Below are 21,743 nucleotides of genomic sequence, written 5' to 3'. Positions count from 1 at the left end.
GAGTGAGTGATGATGGAGTTGGAAAGTTATAGTTCTATAACCAAAACTATATTCACAGATAGGGATTAAATGGTGGAATTTCACAGAAGCACCAGATTCAGTTTTGTTTCCATGGGACCTCAAGTCTACTTATATCAGATGTCCTTCATTTTTGTATAAACTCGCAAGTATTGTTTTACTGTTTGATCTTTTAGATTGTTTTAAACTAAGAAGTCTTGATTTCTGCTAATAAAAAGAGCAAAATTTAAATCATGGAATCGAATGGTGGAGCTGTGGTTGAGATAGTGTATTTTATGAATTTTAATGACATTTTGAGATCCAGTACTGCTCATTGAATTTCCCTGTGGGGAGAGTTTGTGGTGATGACCCAGCAACAGATAAGCTACTATCCCAAAAAAAGCTATTCATATCAAGTCAATTTCCAGTTTCTTACAAGTTGCAGGAGGATGCCTAGACCTTGCTTTTATTCTACTTTCACCAAAGTATTACAAAAACAAAAATCATTACCATTTTCATGTCAGGTATACTAAAAGTTTAAAAAGCTCTTTTTTTTTTTAATAAGAATTTGGTTTTAGGAATACTTGGTTTAGTTTCTCCATTAGAAAAATGATTTATATAAGGAGAACAAAAGTTCATTTCTACTGCTAAAACAATCAGACAAAAAAAAGAGTAATCAGTTTTGAGAATCCAATAGACAGGGTTAACAACCAGTTAAACACAAGAAAGAATTAGTGAATTGGAAGATAACTACCCATAATGAAGCATAAGGAGACCAACAGATAGAAAATATAAGGCTAGGAGGGTCAGAGACATTGAAGCTACAATCAGAACAACTGACATACTTCTGCAGTTACGGAATATTTGAAGAGAGAAAATGGGGCAGAAGCAATATGGAGATTTTCCCAAAAGTGATAAAATACATCAGTTCATATATTTTTAGAAACCATCAGACTTCAGACAAGATAACTAAAACCAAATTAACATAAAATGACAGGACGTCAAAGACCAATAGAAAATTTGAAAAGTAACTCAAGGAAAAGATAGAGATTATGTTAAAGGGAATCACTGTCTAAATGACAACCTGAGTTTTAATGAGCAAAAATAAACCTAGAGTTCAATAGAATCATGTCTTCAGTGTATTTCAAAAGTAAAATAGATCTTGATAAACAGAAACTTAAAATACATCTTTTCAGGTGAAAGAAAAATTATTATTATTACTATTTTTATTTGTAGAGTTGGAGTCTCACTCTGTTGTCCAGGCTGGAGTTCAGTGGTAGGATCATGGCTTACTGCAATCTGGAACTCCTGGGCTCAAACCATTCTCCCACCTCAGCCTTGTGAGTAGCTTCACTGTGCCTAGCTAACTTTTTCATTTGTTGTAGAGGCCGTTTCGCTGTGTTGCACAGACTGATCTTGAACTCCTGGGTGCTCCTGACCTAACCTTACAAAATGTTGGGATTATGGTTGTGAACCACCCTGACTAGCCAGTAAAGGGTCTTATTGAAACTATTGAATATATAGTTTCATATATATAGAATATATATGTTGAATATGCAAGAAGGAATACAAGTTAATGAAACTGGTAAATAAGTGCATAATTCTAAATGAATGTTTACTTTAAAAATAATAATGTCTTATTGGGTGATTATATAATTGATAAGATATATGCAAATGGCAAAATATAGACTGGAGGTAAAGGTGACAGGAGTAAGTTTAGTTAAATTACTTTTTGAAATATTATATGTCTATGAAGAGATTTTGAACAATGACAATGTAATTCTACTCAAAGGTATATATACAAAGGAATTGTATCAAATGATATAGGAAAGAATGTTGTAGTAGAATTACTCATAACTGTTCAAAAAAGAAGCTGACCAAGTATATATTAAGGTTGGATGAAACATTAATTCCATACAATGGAACAATATAGAGAAGTGAAAAAAAATCACATGTACATGCAACTATGTGACTAAATTTCAGAAACACAATGTTGAGTCCAAGAAGCCACAAACAAGAAGAACATGTAGGATTGCACCTACACACAATTCAAAGCAAGTCAGACCAAGCTATGCAGTTTAGAGTTGCATACCTAGATGGTAAAGTATAAAGAAATGTAAGTAAATATTCATCATAAATTACAGATATTGCTTACTCAGGAGATGCAAAGAAGGGTTGAGGGGCTTGGAAAGTGGCCTGGAGGTGGACCAGGGCTGTTTTCAATGTTCCTTGTATTGCCCTGCATCATGGTTACTTGAGTGTTTACAGTGAATTGTGGTATGCCCCATTTTTGTACTGGTTCATTTCTAAGTGTGCATTATAACTTCAATATACAAATTTGTAATTAGGAGCAATGTCTGATGGAAATTATTGTTACTCGTCTCATTGTATACTGAGGAGAAATATCGACTATTTGTATACCTCCTTATACAACTCTAAGATAGTTGAAATAGGAACTTTCTTATTTAGTTGCAGCATGAGGATGTGAGATGATGTTATCTGCCACCCCCCAGATCTTTCCAAAGGATTTCTTCCAGCCTTAATTATCGATCTCACAGGAACAAACCTTTGCCATTCTCCACATATTTTTTCTTTTGGCTCCTGAATTCCTGACACAAGGTTGTACGTATTTCCCACGCTCTTGGTTTAGCAGTTCTTTTATCAGTTATGTTTTTCTGCAGGAGAAAACCCTCCAAACTATATTAGATGTTTATATCTCACATGTCGTTTGATGTCTTGTTTTGTTTTGTTTTGTTTTCTGAGACAGGGTCTTACTCTGTTGCCCAGGCTTCAGTGCAGTGGCACCATCTCGACTCACTGCAACCTCCGCCTGCAGGGTTCACGCCATTATCCTGCCTCAGCCTCCCGAGTAGCTAGGACTTCAGGCACATGCCACCACTCTCGGTTAATTTTTGTATTTTTAGTGGAGACAGTGTTTCTCCATATTGGCCAGGATGGTCTCTATCTCTTGACCTCCCGATCCACCCACCTCGGCCTTGCCTATGCTCTGCCTGGATTTCATTTTTCTAAGCTGGGTTTGGTGGATGGTTGTGGTGATTTGAGATGGGCCAAATTCTGCATCTTGCAGGACGTTAGAGTTTTGTCAATTTAGTCTGAATCAGGTAGCGGCAATCTGACGTCATTAGTTTCTCATTCTCCTTCTGGGAACAGTGTACTAGCCAGGCGATGTTCTCATAGGAAATGGAAAGAGGAAGAATCCCCAACATGGAAGCCATCTCAAATCTCTATGCAAAGTGTAGTAATTTTCTGTTCATCAAAGTAAGCTAAATGATTGAACGCCAAATTCAGGGGAAAGGTAGTCAGTCTTCCGGTGATAGGAGGATACTGCAAGATTATATATCAAAGGGTCTGGTTCTCAGGAATTCTTATAAAATTTCTAAATATTTTATATAATAATAAATATGTAAGCATTAGACTTGAAAGAAACCTTACCAAAGTCCTAAGAATTAGAGATATGTTTGGTACATAAGTATCATTCATGGGCTGAAAGCCCTGAGTGGGAAAATAGAACTAATTTCATCTGGACAACAACTTGGAAACTCATTTTTTATTTTGGAAATTACAAGAAAGTTATTTGCTCCATTCATAAGTGGTGTGCACATGTGGGTATTTTTGTGCACATTTATGAGCTTGTGAATAATGAAGTTATAAAAAAGTATTAGCAGCAACCAGATCTCATGGAACATTGGTCTGCCTATGGTTCTCAAGAAAATCTTAGATGCTTTTGATAAAATAAGTTTGGATTCTGTGTATTTAAATCTGTCATTTAAAAAAGGCCATATTGGTGATGATCTTAGTTATGACAAAGCTCCCTTTGAGAATTCAGAAATTTACTATATGATCTCTGTATTGGGTTAGAAAACTTCCCTAACAACTGAAATTGCTAAAGATAAATGATGGAGAGGTTACACAAGGAAAAATTGCAAACACTGAAAGTGAATATGTCCTTATTTGCACACTAGCAAATGAGGATTCAGGTTTCATGTCAATTTCAATGTGAATAATTCCAGCCTAGAACAAGAACAGACAGTGAATGAATGAGTTAATTTGAGTTGTTTGGAAATAAGAATGTTTTCCATAAGAGATCATAGAACTCATCCATTAGCACGCTATGGTGATTTCCGGCTTGACCCTGGTCACAACAATTAAAAGTAAAAAGAATGTCACAACACATACACAAATCAGGTGCATATAGAATTTAAGGTCAGGATATTCAAGCAATCACAACCGGTGATATTACACTGAGAAGTGAAGCCAGCTATATTTCCTCAATCCATTGCGGAGTTGGAGAAAGTTTCTGTAGCTAGCAAGGGGATTGTAAAATGCACCAAACAGCACTGTGTAAAACCACACCAATCAGCGCTCAGTAGCTAGCCAGAGGATTGTAAAATGCACCAATCAGTGCTCTGTAAAATGCACCAATCAGCGCTCTGTAAAATGCACCAATCAGCAGGATCCTAAAAGCAGTCAATCACAGGGAAGACTGAAAAAAGGTCACTCTGATAGGACAAAAAAGGAAAATGGGAGGGGACAAATAAGGGAATAAAAGCTCGCCACTTCAGCCACCAGCAGCAACCTGTCTGGGTGTGGAAGCTTCTCTATAAACCTTGCTACCACTAACTCTTTGGGTCTGTGCCATCTTTAAGAGAAGTAACACTCACTGTGAAGGTCTACAGCTCTATTCTTGAAGTCAGCGAGATCACGAACCCACCTGCAGGAACCAACTCCGGATACAACACCAGCATTTTAAAATCTTCTTTTTGTCTGTTCAGACATGATAACTTTTCTACCCATCATTTTTTCCATTCTAGTAGTGGTTACATTTGTTATTGGAAATTTTGCTAATGGCTTCATAGCATTGGTAAATTCCGTTGAGTTGGTCAAGAGACAAAAGATCTCCTTTGCTGACCAAATTCTCACTGCTCTGGCGGTCTCCAGAGTTGGTTTGCTCTGGGTATTATTACTAAATTGGTATTCAACTGTGTTGAATCCAGCTTTTTATAGTGTAGACCTAAGAACTACTGCTTATAACCTCTGGGCAGTAACCAGTCATTTCAGCAACTGGCTTGCTACTTGCCTCAGCATATTTTATGTGCTCAAGATTGCCAATTTCTCCAACCTTATGTTTCTTCACTTAAAGAGGAGAGTTAAGAGTGTCATTCTGGTGATGCTGTTGGGGCCTTTGCTATTTTTGGCTTGTCATCTTTTTGTCATAAACGTGAATGAGATTGTACGGACAAAAGAATATGAAGGAAACATGACTTGGAAGATCAAATTGATGAGTGCAGTGCACTTTTCAAATACGACTGTAACCATGCTAGCAAACTTAGTACCCTTCACTTTGACCCTACTATCTTTTGTGCTGTTAATATGGTCTTTGTGTAAACATCTCAAGAAGATGCAGCTTTATGGTAAAGGGTCTCAAGATCCCAGCACCAAGGTCCACATAAAAGCTTTGCAAACTGTGATCTCCTTCCTCTTCTTATGTGCCATTTACTTTCTGTCCATAATGATATCAGTTTGGAATTTGGAGAGGCTGGAAAATAAATCTTTCTTCCTGTTCTGCAAAGCTATTAGAATCATGTATCCTTCAGCCCACACATTCGTCCTGATTTGGGGAAACAAGAAGCTAAAGCAGACTTTTCTTTCAGTTTTGTGGCAAGTGAGATACTGGGTGAAAGGACAGAAGCCTTCATCTCCATAGATTCACAAGAGGAGCATAGTGTGTCTTCTAGCAGAAAACAAACTGGTGGTGTATGAAACATTTTCTATTTCTTACTGGTTTTTCTGTAAAATATGTGGATGAATAATTTCCAAACATATACCTAGAAAAGTCTTTGACCTAAAATTATTTATATATATATATGTGTGTGTGTGTGTGTGTGTGTGTGTGTTTATGAGTGTATGAAAACGTAGGAACAAGGACACAAACATGTTCTTTTTTTTCATACAAACTGCCAAATTATACAAAATATGACAAAAATTCCTCAGAATTATGAAGCCATGTGTATTTCATTCATGTATTTTATATTTCATTTGTAGAATTATGATGTCTATTTATAATTATTAAGGACTAGCAGCTTATTCCATGAAAAATATTCTTCTTTTCTATTGTTATTTGAACCACACAAATATATCACAGTGAGCTTAGAATTCATTGCTTGAACCTATAACTTATTTGATGGTAAGGTCTTTCAATTTGATATCAATAATGAGGATGTATCTTTGGGGTTTTACTCCATTATGAATTTCTATTTTCTGTTTAGTAAAAAGCAATCAGAATTATTGTTAGAAAACAATGCACACAATGGAAATCGAGTGGCAAGCGTATGCACAGTAAATTTCGTGTATGTCTGCCATAAGCAGTACTGACGAATATTAGATTTCATACAAGTATGTGAAGAGCTAAAAATAATCTCTTTGGTAACAAAGGGATGAAAAATCATGGTGATGATCTCTATTGCTATTATCCATTTCCATATGCAGTTAGAAACGTCATTTCTTCCAGCTTTTGAGTTAAAGAAAAGCCATTTTAGAAGTTGAGATGTGATGTAAATTATTTTAGTATTTTTTTTCTAAAGCACTCTTAAGCCCCTGAATTGCTAATTGTATCCTTATCTTCCATTTAGAATATTCCTTGAAAACTTCAGAAAAGAGAACTCAAATCTTCTCTTTTCCAAAAAAACTATCAATATTAAAATAGAAATTATGAAAAATAATTCAGTGAAACATTTTGTAAATGTTAAAATAGTATCTATGAAATCTATGTATTAATTATGGGATGTGCCTTAACGTTGTAATTTTGTTGTCAATGATGAAATGAAAATGTGTTGATATATTCATTTATACAATGTTCTATTGTAAGAAAGAAACGTACACTCTTGTTCACAGCTAAATTCTGCCTGACTGTTTTAAGTCTTGGTGTAATGAAATTTTAACGATGTCATTTAAACCTTAAGATAAATCATCCCCACACCTGATTTACGTATTTTTTTTAAAATTCTGTATCTTCCTCAGTACAACATAAGAACTGTAAAAAAAGAGATCGTGTCTGTCCAGCTTTCTGTTGACCCCAGGAACTAGAACGCAGCACCAAGAATAGAAGATGAAAAATGATAATTTAAATGAACAAATAAATGGGTGGATAAAATGGGTAAGTTGATGTGGTAAACCAATGAAAAGGAAATAAATCACAAAATCTGCAGTTGCGTGAATTCCCCTGTTCTGGTTTCAGGTTAGGGTTACAAGCTTATCCAAGCAGAATCTTTCATCAAAGGAAAAGTTTGGCTATTCCACAGTTTTAGGGGAAATATCACAATAATACAGTCTTGATGAAGCTGTATCAGGTGTCTGAATTGGAAACAAAGTAGAACATCAAAATCATATGGCACCTATTACAATATTTTTTAAAAAGCATATAAACAACTTTGGTCTATTTGAATACGTGTTTTTTTCTATTGTGAATTACATATGTATATTATGATATTTTCTAGTTGATTATTATTTAAACAAAAACGGCATGTCATTTCAAAAAATTGAGTTAGTAACCAGCTACTTTACTAAAATGTTTTCAATTTAATACCTATTATTAAAGTGATGACATTTATTTAGAAGTCAAGTTCAAGACAAAAGTGGTAAGGACATGCGGAAATTGAGACAGAAACGTGAAACAATGTGTGGTGATGTCTGGTGTGACTCTGCTGGCAGCCATTTCACAGTGAGGTGAGAAAGACAGAATGGTGGTCATTAGATACGTGCACTTGGCTCCCAGCTTTTTTCCAGGAGGGCTACAAGGGGAAACCACAGCCAACATTAGTCCATGGAAGAGAGAGAGGAGGGAGAATGTTTCTGCTCAGCTACCATTGGACTTCTATATCCTATTGGCCAGAGTTTACCTGAGGCGGAACTACCATCTCTGTTGTTCTGTCTTACATCATCTAGTCCCTTGGTGGAGGTTTTGAAAGTCAGACTTCATGCCCACAGTGTGGTGATGCATTCAAGTTCCAAACGGAAGGTTGATCTGGTTCAGGCAAGGTGCTGACGAGGGGAATGGGAGATAGTGAAGGGAATCTAAGAAAGCACATGTCTGTGTCCAGTGCAGTCCGATCCTTTTGCCACTCAGATGTGCTCATGCCCTCCAGTCATGGCTGGCTTTAGGAGCATATGACTTGCAGAGCTGCACAGGGTTTTGTGCCCAGAGGGGCTTGTGCTTAGATGAACTCTATGCTTGGATTAATGTTCTGCACTTGCTGCTTTTTTTTTTTTTTTTTTTTTTTGTCAGGCAGAGGATACTCCTCCTCTGAAGAGGGAATGGTCTTGCACTAATTCCATAGGGATTTGCTCTCTCTTCTCCTACAGGCTTGTCAGAGACGTGCACAGAGTCCTATAATGCCCACGATGCATGCCGCTGGATCATCTGGCACAGTGGCCAGAGCAGCTTGGACCAGAGCCTATATCTGCTGTAGAGCCCTCTTTTGTTCTGGCTTCCACTTGAAACCAGTAGCCTTTGGAAGCTTCGTTAATGAGTCAGAGCAATATTCTCAAATGTGGAATATGTTGTCTCCAAAATCCCAATAGGCCCCCAAAACATTGTGTCTCTTTTGTAGCGATAGGAAATATAGAGAGGGCAACATGCCAATTACTTTTAAAAAGATTGTTTCAACATGTGGTCTAGGGACGCTGAAAACCTTAAAACATCTCCTATGTTGTTGGTCCCTGAATCTTCTCATATCCCTTTTCTTCTGGTATTTTACTTCCGCTCAATGTTATAGTATTTTACAATATTAAGAAACTTGCCTCTTCCTGTTTACTGTACCAACTAATATATTATTATTATTTGAGACAGGGTCTCATTCTGTCCCTGAGGCTGGAGTGCAGTGGCAAGATCACAGCTCATTACAGCCTCAACCTTCTGCGCTCGAGTGATTCTCCCGCCTCAGCATTGCTAGCAGCTGGGACTGCAGGGGTTGCAGAAAACCAACCACGCCTGGCTGATTTTCGTATTTTTTGTAGGGCTGGGATTTCACCATGTTACCCAGGCTGGCCTAAAACTCCTGGGCTCAAGTGATTTGCCTATGTCAGCCTCCTAAAGTGATGGAATTACAATCATGTGCCATAGGGCCCGGTCTGTAATATTATTAATATATTAAATTAGCACGATGTTTAAAAAAAATGTAAATTAAACAGAGAACAGAATTGACATAGCCCTGACATAAAACAGTGAAGCAGTGCTATTATTCTTACAATACAAGTCACATTTTTTGATTTTCTCTCCTAATGGGTGTAGATTAATAAACATTCACCAAATCACGAACCCCGTAAAACGTGCCAGAAGCTATGCTCTGCTCCATGAAAATAGCACCTCCCGGAAAGCAGTTGTAAGTGCTGATTTAAGTTTATGGTAATCTGCATTCATTCTATAACCCATCTGGTTTTGGTAGAGGCCAGATAGGTTAAGTGAATCCGGTTATAGAAAGGACTACCATCCCTTGTAACTTGCAAGTGTTTTATCATGGCAGTGACCAATTCCATTCCTTAAGGAATGTGGTTATTACATTTTAGATATTGTGTTGCCAGCAGAGGAGAATTTCAGAGGCTTCCCCTTGGTCCTTCCATAATAATGTTCCTTACTCTACAGTTCATGAAGAATGTGAGAGTTCTGCCAGCTGCCATGCATATCCATTTCAATTACACATTCAGGAAGAAGAAGTAACTACAAACTGATTAGATCCACCTTGGAATGGACATGAGCCGAAGCTCTAGGTAGCATCTGACCTTCAAAAACTCACACTTCAGGCTGGAAGTGATCGCTCATGTCTGTAGCCCTACTACTTGGGGAGACCAGGTGAGAGGATCCCTTGACAGCAGGAGTTCCCTTTGCAACATGTGGAAACTCCATATCCACAAAAAATTGGAAAATTAGTTGGCGTGGTGGTGCATGCTTATAGTTCCAAATACTTGGGAAGCTGAGGCAGGAGGATTGCTTGAGCCCAGGCATTCAAGGCTGTAGTGGGCTATGATCCTGCCACTGTGCTACAGCTTGGGTAACAGAGAGACTCTGTCTAAGAAGAAGAAGAAAAAAAAGAATTAAAAGTTCTTACTAGTGTCTTAAATATCAAGTAAAACAGGTTCAAATCAATATTGAACAATATTTGGTTCCTGCCTATAGCAAACAGGTAAAATTGAAAGTAGTTGTACAAATAGTATATTAACTCCTAAGAAAACAAGCCAAAGACAGTTTTATTATCATCTCCTTTTGTCGTTGTTGTTGTTGTTTTGAGACAGAGTCTTGCTCTGTCTCCCAGGCTGGAGTGCAGTAGTGTGATCTCGACTAACTACCAACTGCACTCCTGGGTTCAAATGATTCTCTTGCTGCAGCGATCTGAGTACCTGGGATTATAGACATGCACCACCACACCTGGCTAATTTTTGCATTTCTAGTTGATACAGGGTTTCACCATGTTGGCCATGCTGGTCTTGAACTCATAATCTCAGGTGTTGAGGTCTTGAACTCATAATCCTCCTGGATTATATCCTGAAGAGTGTTTTCCTACTTGGTTCCATTCTCCCCATCACTTTCAGGTATACCAATCAAACATAGGTTTGGTCTTTTCACATAGTCTCATATTTCATGGAGCGTTTGTTCCTTTTCATTCTGTTTTCTCTAATCTTGTTTTCATGCTTTATTTCATTGTATTGATCTTCAGTATCTGATATCCTTTCTTCCACTTGCTCGGTTCAGGTATTGAGACTTGTGTATGCTTCACAAAGTTCTCATGCTGTGTTTTTCCGCTCCATAAGGGCATTTATGTTCTTCTCTAAATTGGTTATTCTAGTTAGCAATTCCTCTAACCTTTTTTCAAGGTTCTTAGCTCCTTTGCATTGGGTTAGACCATGCTTCTTTAGCTCAGTTGAGTTTATGACCCACCTTCAGTGATAATTTCAAGCCAGTGGATCTTAGCTTGCTGGGTTTCAAGGGCATGGGATGTGTTGAGAAAGCTCACTTTTTTCCCTGGCTTCTTCCTCCTTTCCAGGGGAGTGAATGGCTCTGTCTTGCTGCCATTCCAGGCACCACTGGGTCATGAAAAAAACTTGTTCAGCTAGCTTGGTGTCTGTCCAAATGATTGCCCATTTTTGTGCTTGAAACCCAGGGCCCTGGTGGCATAGGCACCGGAGGAAGTCTCCTGGTTTGTGGGTTACAAAGACTGTGGGAAAAACGTAGTATCTGGGCTGGAATGCATTGTCCCTCATTGCATGGTCCCTACTGCTTCCCTTGGCTAGGGGAGAGCGTTCCCTGACCCCATGCACTTCCCAGGTGAGGTGATGCCCCACCCTCCTTCAGCTCGTCCTCCGTGGGCTGCAGCCACTGTCTCACCAGTCCCAGTGAGAAGAGCCATGTAACTCAGTTGGAAATGCAGAAATCACCCACCTTCTGTATTAATCTCACTGGGAATTGCAGACCAGAGCTGTTTCCATTCGATCATCTTGCCAACCATTCTGCTGTTTTTTTATTTGTTCATCATTTAGTTTTTCTACTGAAGCGAGGTTTATGCACCACATTTGCAGTGTTATACTAGCCAGTGTTTTTCTGTCTCTTTACTATTACCAGTAAGTTTTATAGCTTCAAGTGATTACTTATTGCTCTTGAATGTCCTTTTCTTTCTGACTGAAGCAATCCCTTTAACATTTTTTATAGGACAGATCTGATGCTGATGAAATCCCTCAGCTTTTGTTGGTGTGGAAAAGTCTTTATTTCTCTTTCCTGTTTGAAGGATATATTCTCCAGTTACACTATTCTAGGCTAAAACTTTTTTTTTGCTTCAGCACTTTAATATGTATGCCACTCTCTCCTGGCCTTTTTCGACTGAAAAAGCTGCTACCAAATGTAGTGGAGCTCCATTGTACATTGTTTGTTTCTTTTCTTTTGCTGCTTTCAGAATCCTTTCTTTATCCGTGAGTTTCAGGGAAATTGATTATTAAATTGCTTATGGTAGTCTTCTTCAATTTTTCCCAGCATTGTTTTTGAGAAAAACAATTAATTCCTATCGAATTGCAATAGTCCCTTTTTTGAAATCAATTTACCATGAATGTTGGTGTTAATTTCTGGAATCTCAGTTGTGTTTCATTGTTCTTTTTGTCTACCATAATGCAAGTACCATGGAATTCTGATTAGTGCAGATTTGAAGTAAGCTTTGAAATCAGAAAGTGTAATCCTCCAAACTTGTTACTTATTATCAATTTCTTTTGTTGATCTGTTGATTTGGCGTTTCCAGATATATTTTTTGAGTAGCTTTTTACTTTTTGTGATAAAGCATCTGCTGGGATTTGATAGGGATTGCACTGATATATAACTGCAATCTACAAAGACTCTCCTTGTACTGGATTTCATTTCAGCTGGTCATCCTTGCTTGTACAGCTCTGTGATGAATTGAAAATATAATTTTGGCCTTTTATTTCTCTTATCCTAGGTGTAGCAGAAGGATACCATGCCTTTCTTAACCTTGTGTGTTCTGCTCAAAAATGGAAATTCTCGGGCAGGTGCAGTTGTTCATGCCTGTATCCAAGCACTTTGGGAGGCCAAGATGAGAGGACAACTTGAGAACAGGAGTTGAAGTCCAGACTGGGCAACATAGGGAGACTCTGTCTCTACAAAAAATAAAAATAAAAAAATTAGCTGGGTGTTGTGGTGCATGCCTGTAGACACAGCTACTCCAGAAGCTGAAGTGCGAGGACCACTTGCATCCAAAAGTTTGAGCCTGCAGTGAGCTGTGATCAAGCCACTGAATTCCAGCCTGGGTGACACAGCAAGACCCTGTCTTCCTTGCTTCCCCACCAAAAAAAAAAAAAAAAAAAAAAAAAAGTTCTCACTGGTATCTTTTATGTATCAAGTAACGTAAGATCATATGAAAAATTAATAATTGTTTCTTCCTGCCTGTACTAGACAGCTAAAATTGAAAGCAGTTATACAAATAGTATACCAACTCCTCATAAAGACTACCCAAAGAGAATATTATTATCATCTGAGTTTTACAGATGATTATACTTAGGCAGAGAGTAGTTGTAAAATGAAGTCTCAGAGCATGGCTATATGAAGCAGAAAATCTGGTTTCCTATCTTGGCAGTCTGACTCCTAAATCCTCTCTTAGAAACAATTATACTAAAAAATGGAAAAGAAATAAAATCCAAGATTGGAGACTGATTTTAACATCTATTCCTCTTAAACCATTAATTAGTCAATAAATTAAATAAGGAAAAATAAAACCAAATATTCATATACAAAGAAATCTAGACTCTTCAAAGGAAAACATCTGTTTTTCAAGTAGCCCACAATAGTGACACAATTGCTGAGAATTTTAATTTAAAAATTAATATTTAGGAATTAGACTCAATAGAAAAACTTATTTAAAGGCCTCAGCATGAGAGATAAGTTTGATAAATATTGAAAATGGGTTGAAAAGCCCAAATGGGAAAATAGGGCTATGTCTACCTGGAGGATCTCCCCAAAATTAATTATACATTTTAGAAATTACAGGACAACAATTCCTTCTATCCATGAGTGGGTGAGTATATGTGTATGTGTGTGAGTGTGTTTGTATTAATGAGTTTGTTAACAATAAGTTTTACAAAAGTATTACTAGCCACCAGGTTTTAAGAATTATTGGCCTTTCTGAGGTTCCCAAGAAAACCTTGAATGCTTTTGGTAGGAAAAGTTGAGATTCACTCAACATATTACTGGCATTGAAAAATTAAATCTACTTTGGTGATGATCCTAGTTATGTCCAAGCTCCCTTTACTGGGTAATACAACCAATTTGTCATCTATGTATTGGGTTGTAAAATTTCTCTAACAATTGAAATTGCTGAACACAAATTATGGAGAGGTTAAACAAGGAAAAAATTGCAGATCAATTTAAAAACTCTTCATTAGGAGCCTAGTAGATGAGAATTCACCTTTCACTTCAACACCTATATGGAAAATTTCATCTTAGAGCAAGGACATTGTGTTTGAATAAGAGTTAATTTGAGCTGTTTTGGAAATTATCGTGTTTTCCATAAAGGCAGCATTGATTTCATCCATTAGCATATTGAGATGCTTTCCTGTTTGACATTGGTCACAGAATTTAAAAGGAACAAGAACATTATGGCACATTCAGGAATCAGGTACACATAGAAGTTAAGGTCAGGACCTTAAAGGGACTCTTGACCAGTGATATCAGGCCTGCCTTTAAAACATTCAGATATGATAAATTTACTACCAATCATTTTTTTCACTAACAACAATAATACATTTATATTTTCCCGTGGATGCCTACATTAAACTTGTAGACTATTTTTATATTTCAACATTTTTTCTTTGACTCCTTTTAAGAGTTGTTAAACAATTCTGAAATTTCCCTTACAGTATGCTATTAACCTATTATATTTTTTCAAAGTCATTTGACACAATGATCAATTAACAGAAGTATCTCCATTATAATTACATATATATAAGGCATTCTTAATGTGTATATGAAATAACAGTCATAGAATGAAAAAAGATTAATGTAATTTTTTGAAGAAAAAATACATTCTGAATAAAAATAGAAAAGGGCTTGGAAAATGTTATTTAATAATATTTTATATAAATACAAAAGTGTAAATGTTAGCCTGACATTACTTATTTTGGAAAGGATATGACACAATGGGAATTTTCATACACTACTCCTAGAATTATAAATCTGTGCCATCATTTCAGCTGACTATGGCATTATCTAATTAAAATACACATTTGAAAGTGTCAGAAATTCATGAATTTCCAATAAATTATAGTACGATGGATGTTAAATATATTAAATTAAGTATATTAAAAATGTTTCTCTAAATGAAATATTTATATTCATATTGTTAGCATTCTAATTTCACAATACTATTCCTGTGTACACTGGTGTGTTGGGTAAAGTATTTTGTTACCTTTTTTTGGCTCTGCATTAGAGAAAAAAATCATAAACAGGCAAATTTTTTAAGGTATGAAACTTATTTAGCATGATCTTTGATTATGTTCATGCATATTTAATGCTACTTTGACTGCTAGAGTAAAATAATCCAGATTTAGTCACCATGGTTAAGAATAGGAAAAAGCATTTGCAAGAATTTGGCTTACTAATGATGCTATTAAAAGTTGAAATAAAGTTGATATAATGTATTATTGCATAGATTATGTATCCATGTTCATATTGAAAAATGCCCCAAATCTTCAAAATAGAATCCTAATTGTTGCAGGTCACTTTTGTTATCAATTTTTAAAATGTAGTGAAAGAAAAAAAGCAAATAAATCATGAAAATATGTTCATTTTACATTATTCTTGATGAAATACCATATGAGGTTATTTGTCTAGGCCTGATGCTGAGAATCATAGAAGAATTATGAGGCAATGAGGAAGAATAATAGTGTTCTCTCATTACCCTGAATTCCAGTACATAGAAACAAGGCTGAAATCACATTTATCAAATAGCATTATCCCTTTCACCTGCCATCATCATTATCATCATCATCTATATCTTCATCTAGCTCATGAAATGATTCATTTTTGAAATATTTAAATACATAAATTGGAAAATAAGTAATTTAAAAATGATCACCATTGTGGGACAGGTACAGTAGCGAACAGCCAAGTTTAAGTCAAGCTTAATACATTAGATTTAGAAATTAAGTGTATTTTATTTTAGAATACATTACTTAAGCAAATAATTATTTATGGAGGACCTTCAATGAATCCTCCTTTCACTATGATCACTATAAAAACAATTTAGATTTTAGTGTAAATAAAATTCCCTAACATGAAAGATAAAGCAAATAACACATTTTAAGAACAAATTTTTATTTCTAAAGAGCGGATTTTAGGACCAAATTGTCTAACAGAGGTAAGACCTCAGATCTTCTGTCACACTTGAGTGAATGATGATGGAGTTTGAAGATTGTAGTTCTATAACCAGAACTATATTCAAGGACAGGGAATGAAAGGTGGAATTTCACAGAAGCACCAGATTCAGTTTTGTTTCCATGGAACTTCAAGCCTACTTATGTCAGATGTCCTTCAGTTTTTGATAAACTTGTAAGTACTGTTTTACTATTTGATCATTTAAAGTTTGTTATAAACTAAGAAGTCTTGATTTCTTCTAATAAAAACAGTAAAATTTAAATCATGGAATAGAATGGTGGAGCTGTGGTTGAGATACTGTATTTTAATAATTTTATGACATTTTGAGATCCAGTACTGCTAATTGAATTTCCCTGTGAGGAGAGTTTGTGATGATGACCCAGAAACAGACATGCTACTATCCAAAAAAAAAACTATTCACATCAAATCAATTTCCAGTTTCTTCCAAGTTGCAGGAGGATGCCTAGACCTTTCTTTTATTCTCTTCTTTGACAAAAGTATTACAAAAAGAAGAAAATCATTATCATTTTCATGTCAGGAAAGTAGCATGCAGATGGACCTAGACTGTTTTCCATGTTCCTTCTCTTGCCCTGCATCATGGTTACTTGAGTGTTTATGATATATTGTTGAATTTCCCATTTTTTGTATTGGTTTATTTCTAAGTGTGACTTATAACTTTAATATACGAATTTATAATTAGGAGAAATGTCTCATAGAAATTACTATTACTTGTCTCATTGTATACTGAGGGTAAATATCAACTATTTGTATACATTCTTATACAACTCTTAGTTGAAATAGGAACTTTCTTATTTAGTTGCAACATGAGGAAATTTGAGATGATGTTATCTTCCAAGACCAGATCTTTCCAAAGGATTTCTTCTAGCCTTAATTATCCACCTCACAGGAAAAACCTTTGCCATTCCCCATCTATTTTTTCTTTTGGCTCCTGAATTCCTGACACAACAAGGTTGTACATATTTCCCACACTCTTGGTTTAGCAGAGTTCTTTTATCAGTTATGTTTTTCTGCGGAAGAAACTCTCCAAAATTACATTAGACACATATGTCTCGCATGTCTTTGGATTTCATTTGTTTGTTTGTTTGTTTTTTGAGATGGCGTCTCATTCTGTTATCCAGGCTGGAGTGCAGTGGTGTGATCTCGGCTCACTGCAACCTCTGCCTCCCGGGTTCAAGCGATTCTCCTGCCTCAGCCTCCCTAGTAGCTGGAACTACAGGTGCACAGCACCACGCTCGGCTAATTTTTGTATTTTTAGTAGAGACAGGGCTTCACCATGTTGGCCAGGTTGGTCTCGATCTCTTGACTTAGTGATCTACCCTCTTTGGCCTTCCCTGCTGTCAGCACGGATTTCATTTTTCTAAGCTGGGTATGGTGGATGGCTCTGGAGATTTGAGATGGGCCAAATTCTGCATCTTGTAGATAGAGTTTTGCCAAATTAGTCTGAATCAGGTGATGGCAATCTGACTTCATTAGTTTCTCATTCTCTGTCTGGGAACGGTGTACTAACCAGGCGATATTCTCATGGTAAACGGAAAGAGGAAGAATCCCCAGCATGGAAGCCATCTCAAAGCTCTATGCAAAGTGTAATAATTTTCTCTTTATCAAAGCAAGGTAAATGATCGATTCGAAGTTCAGGAGCAAGGTAGTCAGTCTTCCTGTGATAGGAGGATACTGCAAGATTATATATCAAAGCGTCTGGTACTCAGGAATTCTTAGAAAATTGATAAATATTTTATCTAATAATAAATGTTTAAACATTTGACTTGAGAGAAACTTTACCAAAGTCCTAAGAATTAGAGATATGTTTGATAATAAATATTATTCACGGGCTGAAAATTCTGAGTGGGAAAATAGGACTAATTTCATCTGCACAACCTCTTGGAAACTAATTTTCTATTTTGGAAATTATGAGAAAATAATTTGTTCCATTCATAAGTGGTGTGCATGTGTGTGTATTTGTGTGCATATTTATGAGCTTGTGAATAATGAAATTATACAAAAGTATTAGCAGCAAGCAGATCTTATGGAGTATTGGCCTGACTGTGGTTCTCAAGAAAACCTTAGATGCTTTTGATAAAAGCAGTTTGGATTCTGTGTATTTAAATCTGGCATTTTAAAAAGTCCATACTGGTGATGATCTTAGTTATGACCAAGCTCCCTTTAAAGATTTAAACATTTACTATATGATCTCTGTATTGGGTTATAAAACTTCCCTAACAACTGAAGTCGCTAAAAACAAATGATGGAGAGGTTACAGGAAGAAAAATTGCAAACACTGAAAGTGAATTTGTTCTTATTCGTGTACTAGCAAACGAGGATTCAGGTTTCCCGTCAATTTCAGTATGAATAATTCCAGTCTATAACAAGAACAGACCATGAATGAAATAGTTAATTTGAGTTGTTTGAAAATAAGAATGTTTTCCATAAAGAGATGATTGAACTCATCAATTAACATGCCATGGTGATTTATGGCTTGACACCGGTCACAACATTTAAAAGTAAAAAGAATGACCCAGCACATTCACAAATTAGGTTTGCACAGAATTTAAGGTCAGGACATTCAAGCAATCACAACCAGTGATATTACATTGAGAGGTGAAGCCAGCTGGACTTCTTGGGTTGAGTGGGGGAATTGGACAACTTTTCTCTAGCTTGCAAGAGGATTGTGAAATGCACCAATCAGCACTATTTAAAAACCCACCAATCAGCACTCTGCAGCTAGCCAGAGGCTTGTAATGCAACAATCAGTGCTCTGTAAAAAGCACCAAACATTGCTCTGTAAAATGCACCAATCAGTGCTCTGTAAAACACACCAATCAGCAGGATCCTAAAAGTAGCCAATCGCAGGAAGGATTGTAAAAAGTACACTCTGATAGGACAACAATGGAACCTGGGAGGGGACAAATAAGGGAATAAACCTAGTCACCCCAGCCCACAGCAACAACCTCCTCAGGTCCCCTCCCATGTTGTGGAAGCTTTGTTCTTTGGCTCCTCACGATAAACCTTCCTACTGCTCGCTCTTTGGGTCCATGCCATCTTGAAGGGCTGTAACACTCACTGTGAAGCTCCGAGGCTCCATTCTTGAAGTCAGCCGGACCATGAACCCACATGCAGGAACCAACTCCGGACACAATACCAGCATTTAAAAAATTTCTTTTTGTCTGTTCAGACATGATAACTTTTCTACCCATCATTTTTTTCATTCTAGTAGTGGTTACATTTGTTATTGGAAATTTTGCTAATGGCTTCATAGCATTGGTAAATTCCACTGAGTGGGTCAAGAGACAAAAGATCTCCTTTGCTGACCAAATTCTCACTGCTCTGGCGGTCTCCAGAATTGGTTTGCTCTGGGTGTTATTATTACATTGGTATTCAGTTGTGTTGAATCCAGCTTTTTATAGTGTAGAGGTAAGAACTACCACTTACAATGTCTGGGCAGTAACCAGCCATTTCAGCAACTGGTTTGCTACTAGCCTCAGCATATTTTATTTGCTCAAGATTGCCAATTTCTCCAACCTTATGTTTCTTCACTTAAAGAGGAGAGTTAAGAGTGTCATTCTGGTGATGCTGTTGGGGCCTTTGCTATTTTTGGTTTGTCATCTTTTTGTCATAAACATAAATCATATTGTACAGACAAAAGAATATGAAGGAAACATGACTGGGAAGATCAAATTGAGGAGTGCAATGTACCTTTCAGATGCGACTGTAACCACGCTAGTAAACTTAGTACCCTTCACTCTGACCCTAATATCTTTTCTGCTGTTAGTCTGTTCTCTGTTTAAACATCTGAAGAAGATGCAGCTTCATGGCAAAGGATCTCAGGATCCCAGCACCAAGGTCCACATAAAAGCTTTGCAAACTGTGATCTCTTTCCTCTTGCTATGTGCCATTTACTTTGTGTTTCTAATCATATCAGCTTTGAGTTTTGAGAGTCGGGATAACAAACCTGTCTTCATGATCTGTGAAGCTGTTACATTCAGCTATCCTTCAACCCACCCATTCATACTGATTTGGGGAAACAAGAAGCTAAAGCAGACTTTTCTTTCAGTTTTGCGGCAAGTGAGGTACTGGGTGAAAGGACAGAAGCCTTCATCTCCATAGATTCACAAGAGGGGCCTTGTGTGTCTTCTAGCAGAAAACAAACTGGTGGTGTATGAAACATTTTCTATTTCTTACTGTGTTTTCTGTAGTGTATGTGTATGAGTAATTTCCAGACATATACCTAGAAAAGTGTTTTACCTAAAGTTATTCTAAATATGTGTGTGTATGTATATATGTGTGTGTGTGTGTGTATATATATATATGTGTGTGTGTGTTTATGTGGATATGAAAACCTTAAGAACATTGACAATAACATACTCTTTTTTGTTTTTTCACACAAACTGCCAAATTATATAAAATATGACAAAAATTTCTCAGAATTAGGAAGAGATTTATTTCATACATGTATTTTATGCTTCACTTTTAGAATTAATGATGGCTGCTTATAATTATTAAGAACTAACAGCTTATCTCAGGAAAAATACTGCTGTTTTCTATTGTCATTTGAACCACACAAATACACCACAGAGCGCTTAGAATTCATTGTTTGAACCTCTAACTTTTTGGATGGTAAAGTCATTCAATTCTAAATCAATAATGAGGATCTATCAGCGGGGTTTTATTTCATTATGAATTCCTATTTTATGTTTAGTAAAAAGCAAACAGAATTGTTAGAAAACAATGCACACAATAAAATTTAAGTTACAAGCATATGCAGAGTAAATTTCTTCCATATCTACCGTAAACTGTACTGAAGAATATTAGATTTCATACAAGTATGTGAATAGCTTAGAAAAAAATATATTCTATAAGAGGGATGAAAACTCATGATCATGATCTTGATTGCTATTATCAGCTTACATGTGCTATTACAAAAGTCATTTCTTCCAGGGTTTGAATTAAAGAATATCTTGTTTTGAAATTGAGCTCTGATGTAAATTATTTTTCGTATCTTTTCTAAAGCACTTTTAAGCCCCTGAATTGCTAATTATATCCTTACCTTCTATTTATAAAATTCCTTCTAAACTTTAGAGAAGAGAACTCAAATCTTCTCTTTTCTAATAAAAAAAAAAACTATCAATGTAAAAACACTATAGAAATTATGGAAAATAATTCAGTGAAAGTTTTTGTAAATGTTAAAATAGTATCTATAAAATCTATGTATTAATTATGGGATGTGCCTTAACATTGTAATTTTGTTGTCAGTGATGAAAGTGTGTTGACATATTCATTACTAGGAAGTTCTATTATAAGAAAGAAATGTACAATCTTGGTCACAGCTAAATTCTATATGACTGTATTAATTCTTGGTGTTATAAAATTTTAACGATCTTATTTAAACCTTAAGATAAATCATCCCCACACCTGATTTATGTATTTTTTAATCATGTATCTCCCTCAGTACAATGTCAGAACCATAAAAAATGAGATCATATCTCTCTTGCTTTCTGTTGACTCCCATGAACTAGAACCCAGCAACAAGAATAGATGGTCAAAAATGATATTTTAATGAACAAATAAATGAGTGGATAAAATGGATAAGATGATGTGGTAAACCAATGAATAGGAAACTCATCACAAAATCTGCAGTTGCATGAATTCCCCTGTTCTGGTCTCAGTTTAAGTTTACCGGCTTATCCAAGAAGAATCCTTCCTCAGAGGAAAAGTTTGGCTACTCCACAATTTTAGGGGAAATATCACAATAATATAGTCTTGATGCAGCTGTATCAGGTGTCTGAATTGGAGA

The 21,743-nt window shown here is 36.2% G+C and overlaps 2 protein-coding genes across 2 annotated transcripts; both read left to right on the top strand.

Annotated features, from left to right (window-relative positions):
• Window positions 1–4,708: 4,708 nt before the first annotated feature.
• On the top strand, window positions 4,709–5,734 carry LOC102134799 (taste receptor type 2 member 43). Its single transcript, XM_005570152.4, has one exon. It carries the CDS (start codon window positions 4,793–4,795, stop codon window positions 5,720–5,722), a length of 930 nt encoding a protein of 309 aa, XP_005570209.1. The 5' UTR covers window positions 4,709–4,792; the 3' UTR covers window positions 5,723–5,734.
• A 13,321-nt stretch (window positions 5,735–19,055) lies between these two features.
• On the top strand, window positions 19,056–20,075 carry LOC102134038 (taste receptor type 2 member 46). The gene has a single exon (XM_005570150.3). It carries the CDS (start codon window positions 19,064–19,066, stop codon window positions 20,054–20,056), a length of 993 nt encoding a protein of 330 aa, XP_005570207.3. The 5' UTR covers window positions 19,056–19,063; the 3' UTR covers window positions 20,057–20,075.
• The last annotated feature ends 1,668 nt before the right edge of the window (window positions 20,076–21,743 follow it).

Source organism: Macaca fascicularis, chromosome 11 (genome assembly GCF_037993035.2).
Source record: "Macaca fascicularis isolate 582-1 chromosome 11, T2T-MFA8v1.1".
NCBI classification, from domain to species: Eukaryota; Metazoa; Chordata; class Mammalia; order Primates; family Cercopithecidae; genus Macaca; species Macaca fascicularis.
The sequence above is the reverse complement of the archived record's forward strand: the minus strand, read 5'-3'. Positions and strand labels throughout refer to the sequence as shown.

Coding starts and splice junctions, on each gene's coding strand:
- LOC102134799 (XM_005570152.4), top strand. CDS start 4,793: ATGATAACTTTTCTACCCATCATTTTTTCCATTCTAGTAGTGGTTACA.
- LOC102134038 (XM_005570150.3), top strand. CDS start 19,064: ATGCAGGAACCAACTCCGGACACAATACCAGCATTTAAAAAATTTCTT.